Source organism: Phasianus colchicus, chromosome 10 (genome assembly GCF_987193195.1).
Source record: "Phasianus colchicus chromosome 10, bPhaCol1.hap1.1, whole genome shotgun sequence".
Classification (NCBI taxonomy): Eukaryota; Metazoa; Chordata; class Aves; order Galliformes; family Phasianidae; genus Phasianus; species Phasianus colchicus.
The window spans coordinates 14,229,202-14,246,508 of record NC_143445.1 but is presented as its reverse complement, the minus strand read 5'-3'; the positions used below and the strand labels follow the sequence as shown (position 1 = coordinate 14,246,508).

Below are 17,307 nucleotides of genomic sequence, written 5' to 3'. Positions count from 1 at the left end.
GAGCCTGGAACTTACACACCCCGTTATTCTCATTTTTCCCCCATTCAGGCTACGGCTGTCACACTGGGAGGCTGATTTATGACTCATCCAACCACACTCAAATCCACAGCAAACCCAGCACTCAAGTCAGGGTATAAACCGCTCCTAATTTACTGAGATCAGCTCCGCAGGTACAGTGCCACCACAGAAACTGCAGTTCCTCTCCCCTGAGAAGGACAGGTTCCAGAACACCCAATAAGCCAACTATTGCAAACACACACTGGCAGAGATGAGCACCAAAATCTCCCTTTGGAAGCAGAGTTAATGAAGGTTTGCACTAACTCAGCACGCAAATGCACCAGCAAGCTCCATGCAGATTACTATGGTGACAGGCGTCAGCATGGAGCTTAGGGAGGAAAAGATGAAAAGCTGCAGGAGAAAAAAGTGCTTTATTTTGCTCCCACCCAGAAGCTGCTAAGTTCTCTTGGGTGTTTGGAGTTAAAATGAAGTAAGTGATTGTCTCCAATTAAACGCATCGCTGTCGGTGTAAGTTCTGCATCTCAGCTCATGACTATGATTCACTGAAGCCACCCAAACGGGGAAGCAAGGAGGACATTTCCCAGCCCCATAAAGTGTTTTCCCACAACAAAAAAAAAATGGCAGCAAAATGACTGTGACCAGAAGGATGTGCTCCATCACAAGTAGCTGGCCTGAAGGATTGGGTGATGGACGCAGAGGCGTAAACAGAGCAACCGAATGACACTAAGGAATCTTTCCTGATGGGCAGAATGCCCCCAGAATCACCAAGCAGTTGATCCCAGCTGCTCTCCCAGGGATACAGAACAAAGGCCTTGCCCAGCTCCAGAGTGTTGAGATTACAAGGTTGGAGGCACCCTCCAATTATGGGGAATTTATTTTGAGAAGAAAATGACTCCAGGACAATAGGGCTGCGTGATACACTTGTGTATTTACTCATCTCAAGTGCAAATGTCCACCCAGGACTAATAACTAGTGAGAGACAACTGGTGTTTTCAGGGTGCATTACATGAAATAACAGGCTGTGCTGACAGGGATGGCCTCTGCATCTGAAGGACAAGCTTCTGAAAATGACATTTCCCTAACTCAGAGGGATGATGGGCTTGAGCCACTGACAGCACCCATCAAAGCAATCACCTCCTGTCACTGCCACTGAGTCACCAGAGCAGAATGGTACTTGTAGGCAAAAAGAACATCCAGATAAGTGATTTCCTCTCCTGTGCTCATGTCTGCAAGGAGGAACAGCAATCAGCCCTCCACCACCGTTGCCTCCTGCCCACACCCCTGTACCAAGCAGCAGACACGTACAAACCTCTGCCATGATGCCTGCTTTGCTGTACAAAGCTGGGACCCTCCAGGGAAGCCTACTGCTCACTTGTAGAGTAGGTGGAAAGGATGTGTTTGCATTCACTGCTGTTCATGCAGGAGCTCCCGTATCTGGGGAATCAGCTTTGGAGGGATATTAACACAAGCATGAGGTAAGGGGCCACCCACATAAAGCACTGGAAAAGAGGAGCACAGCCACAAGGCCACTGCTGCACATCTCTCCCAGACCACCCTCTTCCTGGGGGCCCACAAGCAGCTGTCACCCTATGTCACCCACCCAGTCCCCAGACCCCACGCAGCAACCACCTCAGGTCCCAGACTCAAAGAAGTCCAAAACCCTGCATCGCTTCTCACAGACGACAAACACCAAACCAGCATACAGGACACATAAGCTGCCCGCTCCAGGGAGCCCCTGGATACAATTTAGGGAAGGATGGCACAGCCATTCCTAGTACTGTTGGGCCAGAAGTGGTCTCCAATGAGACCACACCTGAAAGCAGAGGGATGACAAGAGGAAGAAACCTGATGGCCCAACTGCCACCAGCTATTGGCACAGAGCTGCTGATTACCTCCAGGTGAAATTAGCGAGCTGAATATTTTAATTACTCAGTAATTCAGAGGGAGAGCAACTGAAGCTATTCACAAACTCCATCTTATTACTGGGGGAAAACAAGAGATCAGAAATGGGTGGACTTTTATTTTTTTCTTTTGAGAGGTTTTCTTTGGAACAAAAGAAAAAAAAATGGAACAAAAGAAAAAAAAAAAGGATTTTAAAAGAGTTGGAGATAAAAGCTGAAGTTTCATTTTAAGTAGAATGAAATATTGCACTGGATTGGAATCCTCTCCTCCCCAAAAAATTCTTTTATTTGACTAGAAAGGTAAAAACCAATTCTTCTTACAGCTACACTGCCAGGATTGTTTTCCACTCCCCAAGGACGTGGTTGTTGTTCTCCTGATCACTGTGTTTCAGCAGCAGTCAGGTTCTCACAGCATCTCCCCTTAAAGTGCAATCTTATACACCTGTACTGACTTCAGCTCTGATGAGAAAACCAAAGCCTGACAGGAACTGAAAACATCAAGGAGAGATGTAGGGCTGTTCCCTGTTTTATGCAAGCTGAGCCTTTTCAAGTGAAGAATATCAGAAAAATATGAGAATTTTAATGGAAAAAAAGTCGTAGCTAAAGCTCCTAATTTGTCATTTCCCAGCACAGTCAGTGCTTCGGCTACTGAAGGTTAAGGCATGCTCATAAGTCTGGGCAGCAAAGCATACAAGATATATTATTTATTTTGAGGAACACCCTGCAATTTTCCTGACGTTTTGTGTAATTAGCCAAAATTACAGCAATATTCACCCAGCGCGAAACAGAGGATAGCATAAATATTATGTGTGAGCCCACAGTCACTGATCACATTTCATCTGAGTGTAAACGTGACTCCACAAAGGGACCAAGCACTCAGCTTCTTCTCTAGGATCAGCTCCCAAGTGGGCTGCTGCAAAGCAGAAACATTGGGAGCAAAATTCATGCAGAGTATTCAGCAAATGGGTGTCCTCCAACCTGCAGAGCTCAGGGGCTGAGGGAAGACTGAGCTCAGCATGCACACCCTGCAAAGACGGGGACAGAGCAGAGCCATCCCTGCTGTATCCACCATGCATTTCTCCAAAGGGATGAGAGGTGTTGGACTTCTCTGCTTAATAGGTAATGAATCTAAGACATGGAAAAAATCAAAGCTAGAATCAGACATACGATGTTCTGAGATTTGTCTTCCTCACTGCACAAACACAGCCTTCCCATAAGCCTTCCCATAGCAGTTTCTGAGCATTTTGGATCCAAAATTAGCACATTGCTAAATTTCAACAAATATTACACAACATCTAAATGTGCATACAGAAAATGTGATGCTTGTGACTGGTCTGAAACAAGATTACACTTCAAAGGGCAGGATCGTGCTAAAAACAGTCAAAGCCTGACATGTGGTTCCATTTCTTCTTTCTTTCCTTCTGCTTTGTGAGAATACACTTTATCTGCCTGCAGAACAATTTAAATTTCACACTGGAGCCAATGAAAATGCTCAGGGTGTGAGAAAGCCATGACACACCTCCCACCACCTAAGGCTCTCCATGGTGGATGAACCACAAGGTCTCCAATGGGATGAGCAGGTTCACCCCTGCCTGCCCTGCTGTCATCTTGGGAATGAGATTCATTTGAGCTGGAAGGAACCCTTAAAGGCCATCTTGTCCAAAGTGTCCTGCAATGAACAGGGACACCTACAGCTCCATCAGGTGCTCAGAGTTTCTTCCAGCCTGACTTTGAGTGTCTCCAGGGATAGAGCACCCACCACCTCTCTGGGCAACCTGTGCCAGTGCCATACCACCCTTAGTGTAAAAACCTTCCTTATATCCAATATAAATATCCTCCCTTTTAGTTTGCAACCATTTCCCCCTGCCCTGTCGCAGCAGATCCTGCTAAAGAGTCTGTCCCCTTCCTTCATACAGCACTCTTTGGGTACAGAGAGGCCACTCTCAGGTCTCCCCATAGTCTTCTCCAGGCCAAACAGCCCCAGCTCTCTCAGCCTGTCTGGCAGGAAGACACTGTCCTAAAGAGCATACAGTCACACTGGAAAAGCACTGGTGGCTGTATCACAAGCTCTGCCAGCCCTTTTAGCCACTGTCACAGACGATCCCCACTGGAGCGTGATGTCAGCCCCTGAAGGATGCATGCATGAATGGCTGAAGATCAATAACTGAGATGTGAGGTGCACTCAGACAGCAATTAGAACCAGATCTGGTTACAGGACCTGTGCCAGGGAAAGGACTGGCCCAGGACGAGGTGCATGGTCCAGTGTGTGCATTGCTCGCATCTCCTGCGGGGTCTGGAAGTCAGCACTGCTGTGCCTTCATGCTCATTTCTCCATTTTTCAATTTTCTGGAAGATGCAGATTGGTTCTTTGCAGCCTGGCTTCACTTGCAGCAATCCCATACAACTTGACCTTTTGCAAACAGTTTTCCTTTGGGGAATGAAGGGAACGCATTTATTTGGCAGTTCTGGCCATACTGGTGGCAACTGCTAAGCAAAGAAACCATGCATGCAGCCAGAAGGGGAGGGGCAGCAAATGATGTTGTTCTAGATAAATATCAATTAAGTGAGTTTATTCTATTAACCCCAAGACCTGGCTCTGTTCTTCCTTCGTTTCACTCTGAAACACATAAAGATTTCAAGTTTTTCTTCCTTAAAAAAGGAATGTTGACCCCAACTCCTGTCAAAGCACAAATACTCCTTTAAAAACAACGTATTCCAGGAATCCCTGCCAGCGTCATTCACTGGGTGAGGACAACAAAGTGCATCTGCACTTACAACCCAGATGCAAAGCACAAGCAGCCTCCAGAAAGGCCGAGTTATTTCAGGCTTCTGCTATATGCAGTGAAAGGAAAACAGTAGATGTAGCGGTTTGCTTTATGCTCTGGAAGGATACTTTGTTAACACAAAGAGTTGTGTTAGCTAGGGAACGGAGACAAACCATGCACTACATCAGGGAGTGTAAGGATGCAGTTTCCTGACAGGCTGCAGCGTGTGCAGCTCCAGGTAAGGAGCATCACAACAGTGATGCTACCCCCATGGCAGCTCTGTTCTCCTCACTGCCAAAGTTGGACTGTTGAGTTTTCTTGTAATAGATCTCTTATCTGATAAAATATGCAGTATCTGCTCTGCTGAAATTATTCTAACTTCATGCTGAATTCAGCAAAGCAGGGAAGGAAGGGTGGCAGGAAACAAAGAAGGAAGGAAGGGAGAAAGAAAATCTTGACTTCGTTTTGGTATTTTTGAAGAACAAGCTTTCTTTTTTTATTATTTCATTACATTTTTTTAGGAGCATATCTTAAAGTTAAAGAAATAAATACCTGTGAAATTAAACTATTTTCCTCAAAACAAACAAACAAAAAAAACCACAATACCAAAACCACCAACAGATAAGTCAATGATAAACTGATGTATATGGATTTTTTATTCTATGGAGAGGAAGAATAATCCCTCACGGACCTCTTTTCCCCTGACTTCCATTTGGCTGTTGATAGAGGAATCACTCATTTGCACTGCTTTAATGATGAACCCCCTCTGCTAGTGAGCAGTGTCCACTGCTCCCACAAGCACAGCTCCCACTGAGGCCATGGGGAGAACAGACACCCATACCACTGGTTGCCTGGATGATTTCTATGGATTTTCTTGGCAAGGACTACACCCAGCCCAGCAGCAGCACAGTGTGCATGCTGACTGATGTGCTCACCTGCAGCCTGTGCTGCAAAGTGGGTTGCAGCTGAGTTTTCCATGCTCTGGAGCAACCCAGCAGCCTGCAGTGCTTCTGAGTCCCCACATTTAGAAATCACGAATGTGTGCAATTCCACCCCCACGGCTCAATTTGATAAAACAAAACCTATTTGCTGAGCTGTCTCAAGCAAAAGGGAACCTCTCCCTACTCCTGATTATTGTGCACTCATTAGCACCAGCCACTTGGCATATGTGCCTTCACCCAACACTTGTAGGATTCTTTTCAGCAAGGCAATGTCATTGTCTCCAAGCACACCTTATCCCTAGCCCAAGCTGGTGGAGGACAGCACCAAACCCTACAGAATAGCAGTGTGATGGGGTCCCCCAGCTGCATGTACACAGACATACACACAAACTGTGTGGAGAAACACTGAGATGCACCCTGAACTCTGGGACACCACAGTGGCCAAATTCCATAGGTTGGTCAGGTACTGCAGCTGACAGCAATGAACATAAAAGTGAGCAAGGACTATGAGAAAATGAATGGAGAACTAAAAAAGAGCTTCTTCCATGAGCTTCAATCGTCACTTTCACTCCATATGAAATCAGAAAGGATTCAACTCCAACATTTAAAGGAGGAAAATCAACTTTTTACAGGGGTTGATAGTGATAGGACAAGGAGGAATGGTTTCAAGCTAAAGGAGGGAAGATTTAAATTAAATGTTGGCTAAGTTTTTCACAGAGAGGGAGGAGAGGTGCTGGCACAGGCTGCCCAGGGAAGCTGTGGCTGCTCCATCCCTGGAGCTGCTCAAGGCCAGGCTGTGTTGGATGCTGGGCAACCTGAGCTGGTGCAGTTGGCAACCCTGAATGCAGCAGGGAGTTGGAACTTAGTGATCCTTAAGGTCCCTTCCAACTCAAGGCATTCTATGATTCTGTGATTTGATGGACTTGGGGGAATTTAACAGCTTACAAAATAGACAGACTTCTTAAATGTTCAAATGAATCTGTGAATGAACAAGGTCCTTCTGTGTCCTTCAGCTGAAGTTGCTCTTACGTTTCACTTATACTGCTGCAAAGGCATTTACATATATTTTTATATATATATAAAACTCTAAATCTTCATCTATTATTCAAGATGAGAAATGCTGCAAAGGGAAAAGCCATTTTAATTTACTGGATTGGTTTTTTTCTACATGTGAGCCATTTCCTTCACTTTGGAAGACGCCTTTAGATCTCCTTAAGGAAAAGCATCCTTTCCCTGGAGAAACACGGAATACATATCAGACAGTGGAAAAAAAAAAAAAAGAAGAAGAAAAAAACAGAGTTGTTTTTTTTGTTCTTCTTGATGGAAGAAAAAATACTGTTTGTGACCCTGAGCTCTGCATTCTGAGCTGGAAACCCTTTTACAGAAATGAAGCCCAAAGAGATGGAGATGATGCTCTGCAATGGCTGGTGCTGCAGAACCCAGCTCCAGGCTGAGCTCTGCCTGTGAAGATGAGTGATGAAGCAACAGCGTGCACAACAACCTGCACCCACCAGCCCAGTGCTAGCACTACAAAACAGCTGAGCATGCCTGGAGGCTTCAGTTCAGCCACAAAGGGATGAATACACTTGGTTCCACCATTTGTTGGCAGGGAAGCCATGGGAGAGCAGCTATACTCAGTCTTATGCATTCAACTCTTGGATTTATTATTCTTAATCAAGCCTTAATCAAAGGTTACATCTCCTGAAGCAGCACCAAAAAGCCATCCCACACATTAATTTATTTGCAATCCTCCAGCAAGTTCCTATGGTCAGAATCAAATACATATTTTAACCTTTTCTAGCCATACTTTATACATATAACTGTGCAGGTGCTCTTCAGCATACACACATTTTTCTTGGCACCTGCACAACTGCTGCCGAGAGCCTGTATGAATTCACAAGAATGGGATTCAGCCCGTGTGTCCAAATCTGCAACTCCGTCCATCACATCGGCGTCCTTAGTTGGCCTGCCTCAAACTGACAAGTTGTACCTTAGAGCCAAGTGTGTAGAAAAGATAACAAAAAAGAACACAGGAAAGAGAGAAGGAGACCATGCTGGGCGAGCCGCCTTTGCCCATCACGAGGTGGATGAAACGAGTGCAGGCTTTACAGCATGGTGCTTGCTGCCACCGACCACCGAGACGTCTCCACAGCCTGTTTTCCCCAGGCACCCGGAGCTCTGATTATACAAGATGTCCCTGCATGGACCTGCTTCCAAAAAGCTGCCCACGCCCAGTGCTGAGCCAGCCCCAACTTCTCCCAGCTCTGAGCTCTCCCTTCCCTACGACAACAGGAGAACTGAGAAGTGGAGCACGCGGTGCCAACCAGCGCCAAGCACAGCTCTGCTCATGCACGCCATTCCTGGATATTTCAGTTGCAGCACTGTGTTGCTTATTATAAACACTTAATTGACGTAAGCTCACACCATTCCTTTACAGAGGCAAAGAACATGGGGAGTGTGCTGGGGTGGACGGGACGAACTGGGGCTCTGTGTCGAGCACTGCCTTGGTTTCGCTGTCTGCACAGTGGGGTGAACTCTCTCCATTTAGTAGAGCTCGCCAGGTACTGTAGATGCATATCGCTCTGTCAGAGTGAAGTATTTTAACAGTTACTACAGCTGTAAAACAAGGTCATGTTTAGGAAGGTAACAACAGTTCCCCCAGCAGCGTGCCACTTCCAAATGGGATCTACCCCTTTTGAACACGGGTGTTTCTCACGTTCCTCTCACCACGCTAAGCTGCATATCATTAAGCGCACATAATCACTGGGGTTGTGGGTCACTGCACAATGTATGCACATTTCTTTAAACTAGTTTCAGTTCATTTGCATGTCATTTCCTATGCACAGGAGTGACTCTGCAATGAATAAGTAACGCGGGCACAGCACACCCCCTGCACCAACAATGAGAATGGCAGCAAACCCAGCGGCGTGTGAGCCTCTGAGCAGCACACCTGAGCCCAGGAGTGGGATGCACCAGTAGAACAACCCTTCATTTGAAGACTGACAAGAGAGAACTGGGCAGGTGGTATATTTTTAAAGCAAATTAATTTCTCTACTTGTTTAATTTTACAAATGGAATACCGCACTGGTTACAAGTGATTGACTGTCAGCTCTGAAGACTGAACAGTTTTATTTTTACAGCACTGACTAGCATTGATCCTTCCGTTTAGTCAATAAAAAGTCTTCCTTAAATCACTCTGGTGTGTAACTTATTGAACACCTCCCTCAGCCCATGCGAGTGGAGGGAATTCTTAGAATTTAATGATTCTTCATGGGTGTTTAGTGAATCCAAAGGAAGCAGAATTACACCTGCAGCTGGGAGCAATGGGATGGGACCAGTAACAAGACAGCCCACCCACATCCCACCGTCAAACTTTAACACAACAAAGCATCTTGAAATCCAGAAAACAGGTCTAGATTTGGGTTGAGGGCTGACCATCAGATATGATGATCTTAGTGGTCTTTTCCACCTTAATGGCTCTGTGTTTTTATGGTTTCCACCCTTTGAGTCCTTGGCTTGAGGGATGTCACTCAATAGCAGATGGTGAGGAAAGAGGAATGAGAAAAGGTTCCATCAGTGAGAGTCCCAGGTCCCACTCTTGATCCCACAAAAAGGGATTCCTCAGATAAGATGAGAACACTTTTTGGCAAAAAGCCATTTTATGGTCTGGATTCACAAGGTAATTAAGATACAGGATGGCCCACAAGCTACCACTCACAGTAAGATGAACAAATTAAGAAAAAAGCAACATTGTTTTTTTCCTTTGAATATGTCAAGTCACGCTGTATTTCAAATATTTTGCATCCTCTCTTGGCAGTTGCTTTAGAACAGATCATTAATAAGTCTGGTTTGCAGCCTAACCACATGCACTGTGAGTCTTGAAGCATTTTGCTAGCTGAATACAGCCCCAGCCCCACAGGCTGTGTATGGGGGGGATGCTGGCAACAACCCAACAACCCAGTCTTCTTTCCCCTTCAATCACAACTAACCATGAATGGCCTTTTTACCTGAGAGGTTTTCCCTGTTTTTGTTCCTCCCCTGAGTGCTGGTTACATATCTCAGCCTACAGCCCCGGGAGCAGCCACCAGCTGGTCGACACCTCGCTGCAGGGTGCACGTATATGGGAAATCTGGGAGGACTACTCAGGTTGACGACACATCCCTAAGAGATGAGTATATGTGTACCACACTTAGCCATGATACTAACAAACACCTGAGGAGAGGACCTGCTCACAGCAGCTTCTCAAAGCAAGCTGTGTTTTACTTCATTTTTTTTTCTGAGTGGTGGTTTCTAGCAATGAAAGAAAGAAAGGAAGAAGAAAATAGTAATTCCATTGAGAATTCAGGAAGGGCCTTTTCCTGCCAGGTGCTGAGTTCTCATGCCGACCAAGGACGCCTGAAAGCACTGCTCAGAACTGAACCTGTGGGTGGTGGGACTTCATGGCAATGTGAGCAACACGTACATCAGCGCAGAAGTTTTCCACAAGGAATGGAGACTAAGCCCATATACAAACATACAAACAAATAAAGGAAAAAGAGGAACAGAAGGCTGTCCCAAAATGCATTTCTAGGCTCTTGCAAGCTCGGTATTACGTGCAACAGTCATGCAGCTGCCATCTGGAAGGCTTTCAGAGCTGAGGAAATTCCCCACGCAACTCAGCTCAAGAAGCAGCACTTGAGGGATCAAGATATCAAATGGCCACGATTCTAATTGATGCTCGGCTTATCGATCCCCTTGTCACTATGCAGAAAATAAGAGCACGTTATTTGAGAAGTGAAGCTAGTGGGAGGTGGGAAAATACAACCGTGAGTTAAGCCGCTGGGTTCCTCCTTCGGGCTGCGGCGGAGATCTGCGCCCAGCGACCCCGCAGCTCGGGGGGAACCGCAGCGCCCGGGCGAAGTTGAGCGCGGAGCGAGCCCTTCCCCCGACGGTTGGAGGCACCCGGGAGCGGAGCCGGTCCCCACGGCCTCGGCCCGCGGTACTCACCCGGTCTCCTCCTCACCGGCCTTTTCCTGCCGCTGCAGAAGCGCACTTTGCTGAAGACCCCCAGGACGTGCCTCTCGCAGAGGGAGCGCCCGTCCTTGCTGGGGCTGGAGCGGCGCTTGGAGGCGGACACCCGGTCGCTGTTGGACTCCCTCGCCTGCCGCTTCTGCCGGATCAACGAGCTGGCGATAGCCGCTGCCATCGCCGCTCATGGGCCCCCCGCGCCTCGCCTCGCCGCTCCGGTCCAGGGGAGCGCGCTGGGGCCGAGCCGCCGCCGCGCCCCGGGGGGACGGGGACGCCCCGCTTAGCGCGCTGCGGCCCCGAGTCCCGGCAGCGGGGAGCGCTCAGCCGGCCAGGCGGAGCGGGGCGCTCCGGCTAACAACCATGGCTGGCCGCCGGACCCCGCCGCCCATGGGTCCGTCCCCGGAGAGCGCAAATCCCGGCCGGGCCGGCGGTGCCCCCGCGCCTTGTAAATCCGGGAGGCGGCCGCCCCGCTCGCAAAGGTCCGCCGGAGGCTGCTGTGTCCAGAGGAGGGTGCGCGGAGGATCCGCGGGTCCCCGCGGCGCGGCTCCGCTCCGCTCCGCTGGGGCGAGGGGCCGTGGGATGAGTCAGAGCCCCCCCGGCCCGCAGCCGGCCCCGGCCCCAGCGCGGTGGCTCCCAGGCGCGGCGCGGCACTGCGCGCACATGGACGCGTCCCGCGGCTCCGCTCCGCTCCCGCGGCAGGGCTCAGGGCGAGCCGCGCTGCATTTCTGTTTGCACTCCTCCTCTTCCTCTTTTCCCCCCTCCCCACTCCTCTCGCGGAGAAGGGCGGGAGGGGAAGGCAAAGCGGCCACAAGAAAAAGCACCAGGCCGGCGAACAAAGCAAAAAGAGGCAACGCAATTAAATTAAATTAAATTTAAAAAAAAAAAAAAAAAAGAAGCGCTCCGGCCGAGGGTACGGGCTCACATCGCCGCAGCTCGGCGCCCCGGGCTCACAACGCCATGGCTGGTGCAGCTCCTCCAGCCCCGCTCGCCGCCTCTGCCCCGGCCGCGGCTCTCCCAGACGGCAGCAGCCCGCATCGTCCGGCCCGGCCCGGCGGGAGCCGCGGGCGCTCAGCACCGGGGCGGCCCCGGGCCCGGTTGCCGCGGCGGGGACGGCGGCAGGAGGAGCGATGCGAGGCGTGGGGGAGGAGGAGGAGGAAGAGGAGGAGGGCGGTGTGGGGGGTGCGGCTGCCACTGCTCCGTGCGGGGCTCAGGACTCCTCGCGGTGCCGCCCGACGGCGGCGGGGCGTGGAGGAGCCGCGCCGCACCCGCCGCCCTCCTGCATCCTCCGGCTCAGCCCGGCTGTAACGGGGGGGGGAGAGGGGAGGGAGCGGCCGGGGAAGCCGCCCCCCCGGACTCCCAGGCAGCGCGGGGCCGCTGCCAAAGCGGCGGGGAGCTCCGCAGCCCCGCGGCGGTCGGTGCCGGCCGGGAGCTGGGCTACGGGCTCGGGGAGGATTGCAGCTGCTCCCCGCTCGCCCTTCTCTACGCAATCCTACGTGATCGAGGTTCGGATGAGAAAAAATCGCGCAGGCAGAGAGAGGCAACTGCAGCTCCGCGGTGGCTCTGCCCCTTTGCCCGGGCAGCCCTCGGGAGCATCCCCGGGCCGCCCCCATCGGGAAACGGGCATCCCTGGGCCCTTAGCCCCGGCCGGCCCCGACCCGCCCCCCCTAAGGAGCCGCCGGAGATGCGCGCAGCCGACTTGGACACCTCCGCGGCTGCCGAGCTCAGCTGCCCGCCGGGCGTCCCCACAGCTTTCCCCTATTCTCTAGACAGAGACAGGTCTGCGTTGCTGGGGGGCTGCTGTCTTGTCTGGGGGGCATGAAGGGTGGATGCAGTGGTGGGCACCGCTGGGCTGCCCTCGGTACCTGTGGTCCCAGTTCACAACGCATGCTTATCAGCACATGCTCTGAGCATGTGAGCACACGCTCAACCAGCCTGAGCTGGACTGACTCCTTCTTATTTCCACAAACAAAACTTCAGTGAACTAAATTTAAGATGTAGAAATACGCCTCTGGTCATACGGACTGTTGCTGCTGCTGTTAAGAATGGTGGCTCACCAGCTTTCAGGTACAAGTAAGAGCTGCTATGTCTGTATGCTGAAAGTGATGAGCAATAGGGTACCTGGGGAAGCACAGGGTTAGGAGATCTCAGCTGCTCCAAGTATCATGGGACAAGTAACAGTGATGAGTTCCAATCCCAAAGTTGCCGGGATGAAGACAGCCTTTAAACCAACTGGGGAACCCCCTGGGAATCACCAGCTTCAGCAAAATAATCTATGTCACCACTTTGCAGCAAGAACTTCAGCTCTTAACTATTGTAATGGATGGGGAAAAAAGGTAAATGAAATATCCACCCATTGTGACCACAAGGATGAGCTAAACTCTCGCATTACTTCCTGATATTCACTCATAATCCTGTGGATGCCAACGAGGTGGAGTCAGGTTCTCCAGGACAGAACAGGAGAGGAAGATATTCACAGCCATTCAGGAGATATAAACGTCAGGCTGTGGATTTCTTTTTAACTGCTGCCAATTTTTATATTTTTTTTTAGCAGATTTTGCTGTTCCAATCAATAAAGATTTTTCTTTCCTTTCCTGTAACTAAAATGCTTCGTATTTTAATTTTCTCTGCTGGATTATTTCAATTGACATCAAAGAATGTTGCAGTACAAGGTACAGGCATGGCCTAAAGAAAGCTGTTTGCAATCAGGGAATCACTGTCTGAACTGCCAGTGAATTATCCAAAGCTCCATCTTCAAAGGATGTGAGCAAATCTGATATCTCCCCAAGAAAGAGGTTTTCCGTCCTTATATAAAGCTACTTTCTGACTGTAGTCAGGTCAAAGAACTCTGTTTTATCCCCCCCCTATTTTAAATAAGTTTCACATATGTTATCTCCTGACTCATTTATTTTCTTGTGTAGCCGCAAACCCAAAGCAGCAGCTCTGCACTTAAAAATGATCCTAATGGGTGATAAAGCTGCTCACAGGCCTTGTTGGTGATTTGCGGATCTAAGAAGAGAGCAGCTGCAACTCCAAAAAGAAATGCTTCTCCCTGGTCTCTCAGCCTCTGCAGTAATGGAATTAAATTAAAGCAGAGCTTCTGAAGCTGAAGATAATATTGCGTTTGCTAGCACACAGGTCTTTATTTATAGATGGCCAAGTAGTCCATGGTTCGGTTCTCAATGCAGGCACCGTGCCATGAACTCCTGGTGACATTACTGGCATGCACACCTGCTCTGCACCACTCTGGATCACACCCCAGCTCGCAGCGGTTCAGAGCAGCCCATGCTTTTAACAACACTGAGCGAGCCCAGAGCTGGAACTGAAGGCCAATCTCATCGTGCTCCTGCACTGTCATTCTTGCAGGGGAAATGTGTCATCCTAGGTGGGCTGCCAAGCGAAGCAGAAAGGCCTACATATGCTCTACACTGTGCCAGCAGAAGTTCTCCCCTCCAACTTCTATCAGGGGAAGCTGAGCTGAAGCCGTCTCCCTGTCCGTCTGTCCCAGCTGTCCCTCTGAGGGCAGCACAGCACACAGCAGTGCATGGAGCGCTCCTGCTGCAGGCAGGCTCTGCACTCCTCACTGCCACCAAAGCAAGCTCCATTGTTTGACCAAACCAGCCCAATGAGGCATTTTTCTTTAAGGCACACATTCCTTACATCTCTATCTGTCTACATTTTTTTTTTTTCTCTCTCTATAATAGTATTAATATAATATTAAAATCCCTTTAACCTATGATGATTAAGGCAGTTTTTCTCCCTCCCTGTTCTCCCTGGCACTCCCTCCTCGCCTCCATCCCAGAGAGCAGCACACTCCACACTGCGAAGAGGGAAGGAGTGAGCTGCACTCATTCACAAAACAAACAAGCAAACTGCTGTGACCACGTTGGAGAGATCCTGGTTGCTCCTACAGATGTTAGAAAGGCCCATCGTGCACATATGAGCAAGCAGAGAGTTCTCCATGCCTGATCGTGAGGCCTTTTAAATGCCCCTCAGTCCTCATCCTGGGCAGAAAGGAGCCTACACACTGGGCACGAGCTGTGGAAGGAGGCCAACATAAACACTTCAACGTGTTCTCACCTATGAGATTTTGTTCACTCGATAAATAAATTCTTCTGTCCTCAGTGCTGAGGTTTAAAAACGAAGGCCTGGATGAATTTCAGAGCTTTGCTGGCTTGAATAGAGAAGAGATCTAGAATTGCATTCCCTTACCTTCCCAAACAGAATGATCTATCTAGGTCAAAACGGAGGTTATTGGCATCCTTCCTTAGCGAAGTGCAATAATTCCCGCAGGGCTGCTTACAGAATATCCTGTTTATTTTTCATAGAGCCTTCAAAAGCCATGGGCTATATTCTGTAGATTTTGTCATTAGGCATATCTCTCTTCTACTAATTCTGTGCACAGACAGCTAACCACAGATAGAAATGTATGCTTTTTTTATTTGCTCTTTTATGTGCACAGCTACTAAAAATGCATACACAACGTTAAGGGAGGTTTAAATTTAATAGCACTGTAAAATGTATCAGTGTATTCCTGTAGCTGAATGGGAGAAGAAAGGCACCCATCTCTCACTGATAATTATGAATGGCCTAATTCACATCTCATAGCAGCATAGCAACAAATCTCTTCCAATAGGAAGGCACCATTGAGTTTGGAAGTCTGCATGCAGCCACCTTTTAAGAATTGTACCAAATTCCTACCCTGTGTAAATTACATCTAAAATATGTGCATTGCCAGGTCTGCTTATTAAGTGGAATTAAGCCCATATCCATGTTTTATTAACTCTGTTCTTTACAAGGTAGCCCCTTGCTGCATGTCTGACATAATTAAAATTCAAGCAGCTTTGGCATTCCCCAGTCTCTCTGCGTGGGTGGACTTTTTAAAAAATATGCCTGGGTAACCTGATAAGGAAAAGAAAAGACCTTACAGTATTTTGGTTGTTTTATATGCAGGGTAATTCTGTTTACAATGCATGGTTTTATATCTGCGTTTGGATGCCTAATAAGAATTCACATGGCCCCTTAAAAATCTGCTGTTCTGGGAGAGAGATCTGGCCCTAAAACAGCAGCAGAGCAGGAAAACTGGCTGGCTTTCTGGGCTTTTCTCGCGCAGCTGAGCTCTGAGCTGACGAGGCCTTTTAATAAACACAGAAGAGCGAACATAATCTGACTGCTATATGAAAATAATTTATTTAATGGGCCCCTCACCCCCTTTTTGGCTTCACAGATTCAATTAAAACAGAATTTGCAACTCATCAGGAGAGTATCATTAGGCTGTGCAGTGCCTTTAGAAACAAGTCTAGCTGGGGAGAGGTCGGGTTTGCTGCCTGTAGCTTAAAGCCAGCAGCAGGGCAACAGCCACACAGAGTGCAGAGTGAGACCACTGCTGAAAAACAGCAAGCCCAGCTGGTGCCTGGGGAAGGAAACTATTCTGCTCAAGTTTTAAGTGTTTATGCTTTTTGTTTTCTGAAAGAAGAATTCTGCTTGACAAAGGTTTTATCTCTCCTTGGTGACCTGTTGCCTGCACCAGGTGGAGGAAGGGAGCACAGGAAAGCCTGACTCCACCGCAGGCATCCATGGCTGTCTAGGAACAAACGTTCTTGATGTAGTTTCCTTCAAGAAGATGAATACTTTTGTCTGCTGCGTTCCAGAAGGATCTGCTCAAAGCAGGATCTCAAAGGGAATGAGATCGTCCAGAGATGCTCCGGCTGCACGCACCCTGCTGCTAAGGTGGGCTCCACCAAACAGGGACTGAAAGAGATTTGGAACAATGGAAGCTGTTCCTGGGTACAAAGAGAAAGCTCTCCACAGACTGCTTGGTGTTGTCACACATCGGAGGGCCTTGCTCAGCATGAACTCCTGCCAAGTCCTCTGTTATCACCCCAACAGCCCTATCTATTGAGTGTTCAGCCTCTGCCTTTCCCAGAGGGATCAAGGCATGAAAAACTGCTGTCCTTGGAGTTCTTTACTTCAGTCATGGCTTCCTTAGTGGCAGGCTTCCCTGCAGCCCAGGGAAAGGGCTGGCAAAAAACTGCCTTGTGACAGCCCCCATGCAGAGTCACCCAAGCGCCTACAAGCAGGGAGGAGTGGAAGGAGAGGGACTTCACACTCAAATAGCCTTGTGCAGGGCAGAGCCAAGAGGTCCCTAGGCTGATGCAAGGAACACAGGAGCACACACCTGAGCATATGGGAAGGAGACACTGTTTCCTTGTCTGTCCCACAGCTCCTGAATTTGAAAGACAGAACAGGCAACTGCCTTCTGTCCTTCCTCCCCTGCCTCCTCTTCCTCAGTGAGTTCCCCTCACCATCCAGAAACTCCCTCCATCTGCTGAAACAGGTGAAGCAGACAACAGAGAGCAACCCCAACCTCACCAATAGGGTGGTGATGCTTCCAGGAACAAGAAAAATCTTGCAACCTTCCCTCTGTTGAACAGTTGGCTCTCTCAATCCTACACAAAGACATCCTGCAGCCCACTTCAGCCAACACTTTCAGTAATGTGAGAAGTGTTCTATTCCAGAAGGTGATGTGGTCTGGGTGGAGTGGGGCTGTGGCCCCTCAGTGCAGTTTCAGCCCCAAACCAACCCACCCCAGGACTCAGAAGGTCTGAGTGCTGCTTGTGCTTTTCCCCCTCCCCACGAGGAAGGAAAGCTCCTCACACACGAAACCTCTTCGTGTTG

At 49.1% G+C, this 17,307-nt stretch overlaps 1 protein-coding gene across 4 annotated transcripts in view; it reads right to left on the bottom strand.

Annotated features, from left to right (window-relative positions):
- FGF12 (fibroblast growth factor 12) overlaps positions 1-17,307 on the bottom strand; it is a 186,801-nt gene that overhangs the window by 70,089 nt on the left and 99,405 nt on the right. Inside the window, exon 1 of one of the 4 annotated variants that reach the window (XM_090147386.1) lies at positions 11,555-11,913. The exons of 2 other annotated variants lie outside the window; for them this stretch is intronic. Coding sequence is in view for 1 of the 2 variants with exons in the window: in XM_031603403.2 (XP_031459263.1) it covers positions 10,612-10,810 (199 nt within the window). In the remaining variant the exon portion in view is untranslated. Of the gene's footprint in view, positions 1-10,611; positions 11,499-11,554; positions 11,914-17,307 lie in introns of those variants that run through there. One more of the 4 variants, XM_031603403.2, reaches the window with a different exon arrangement.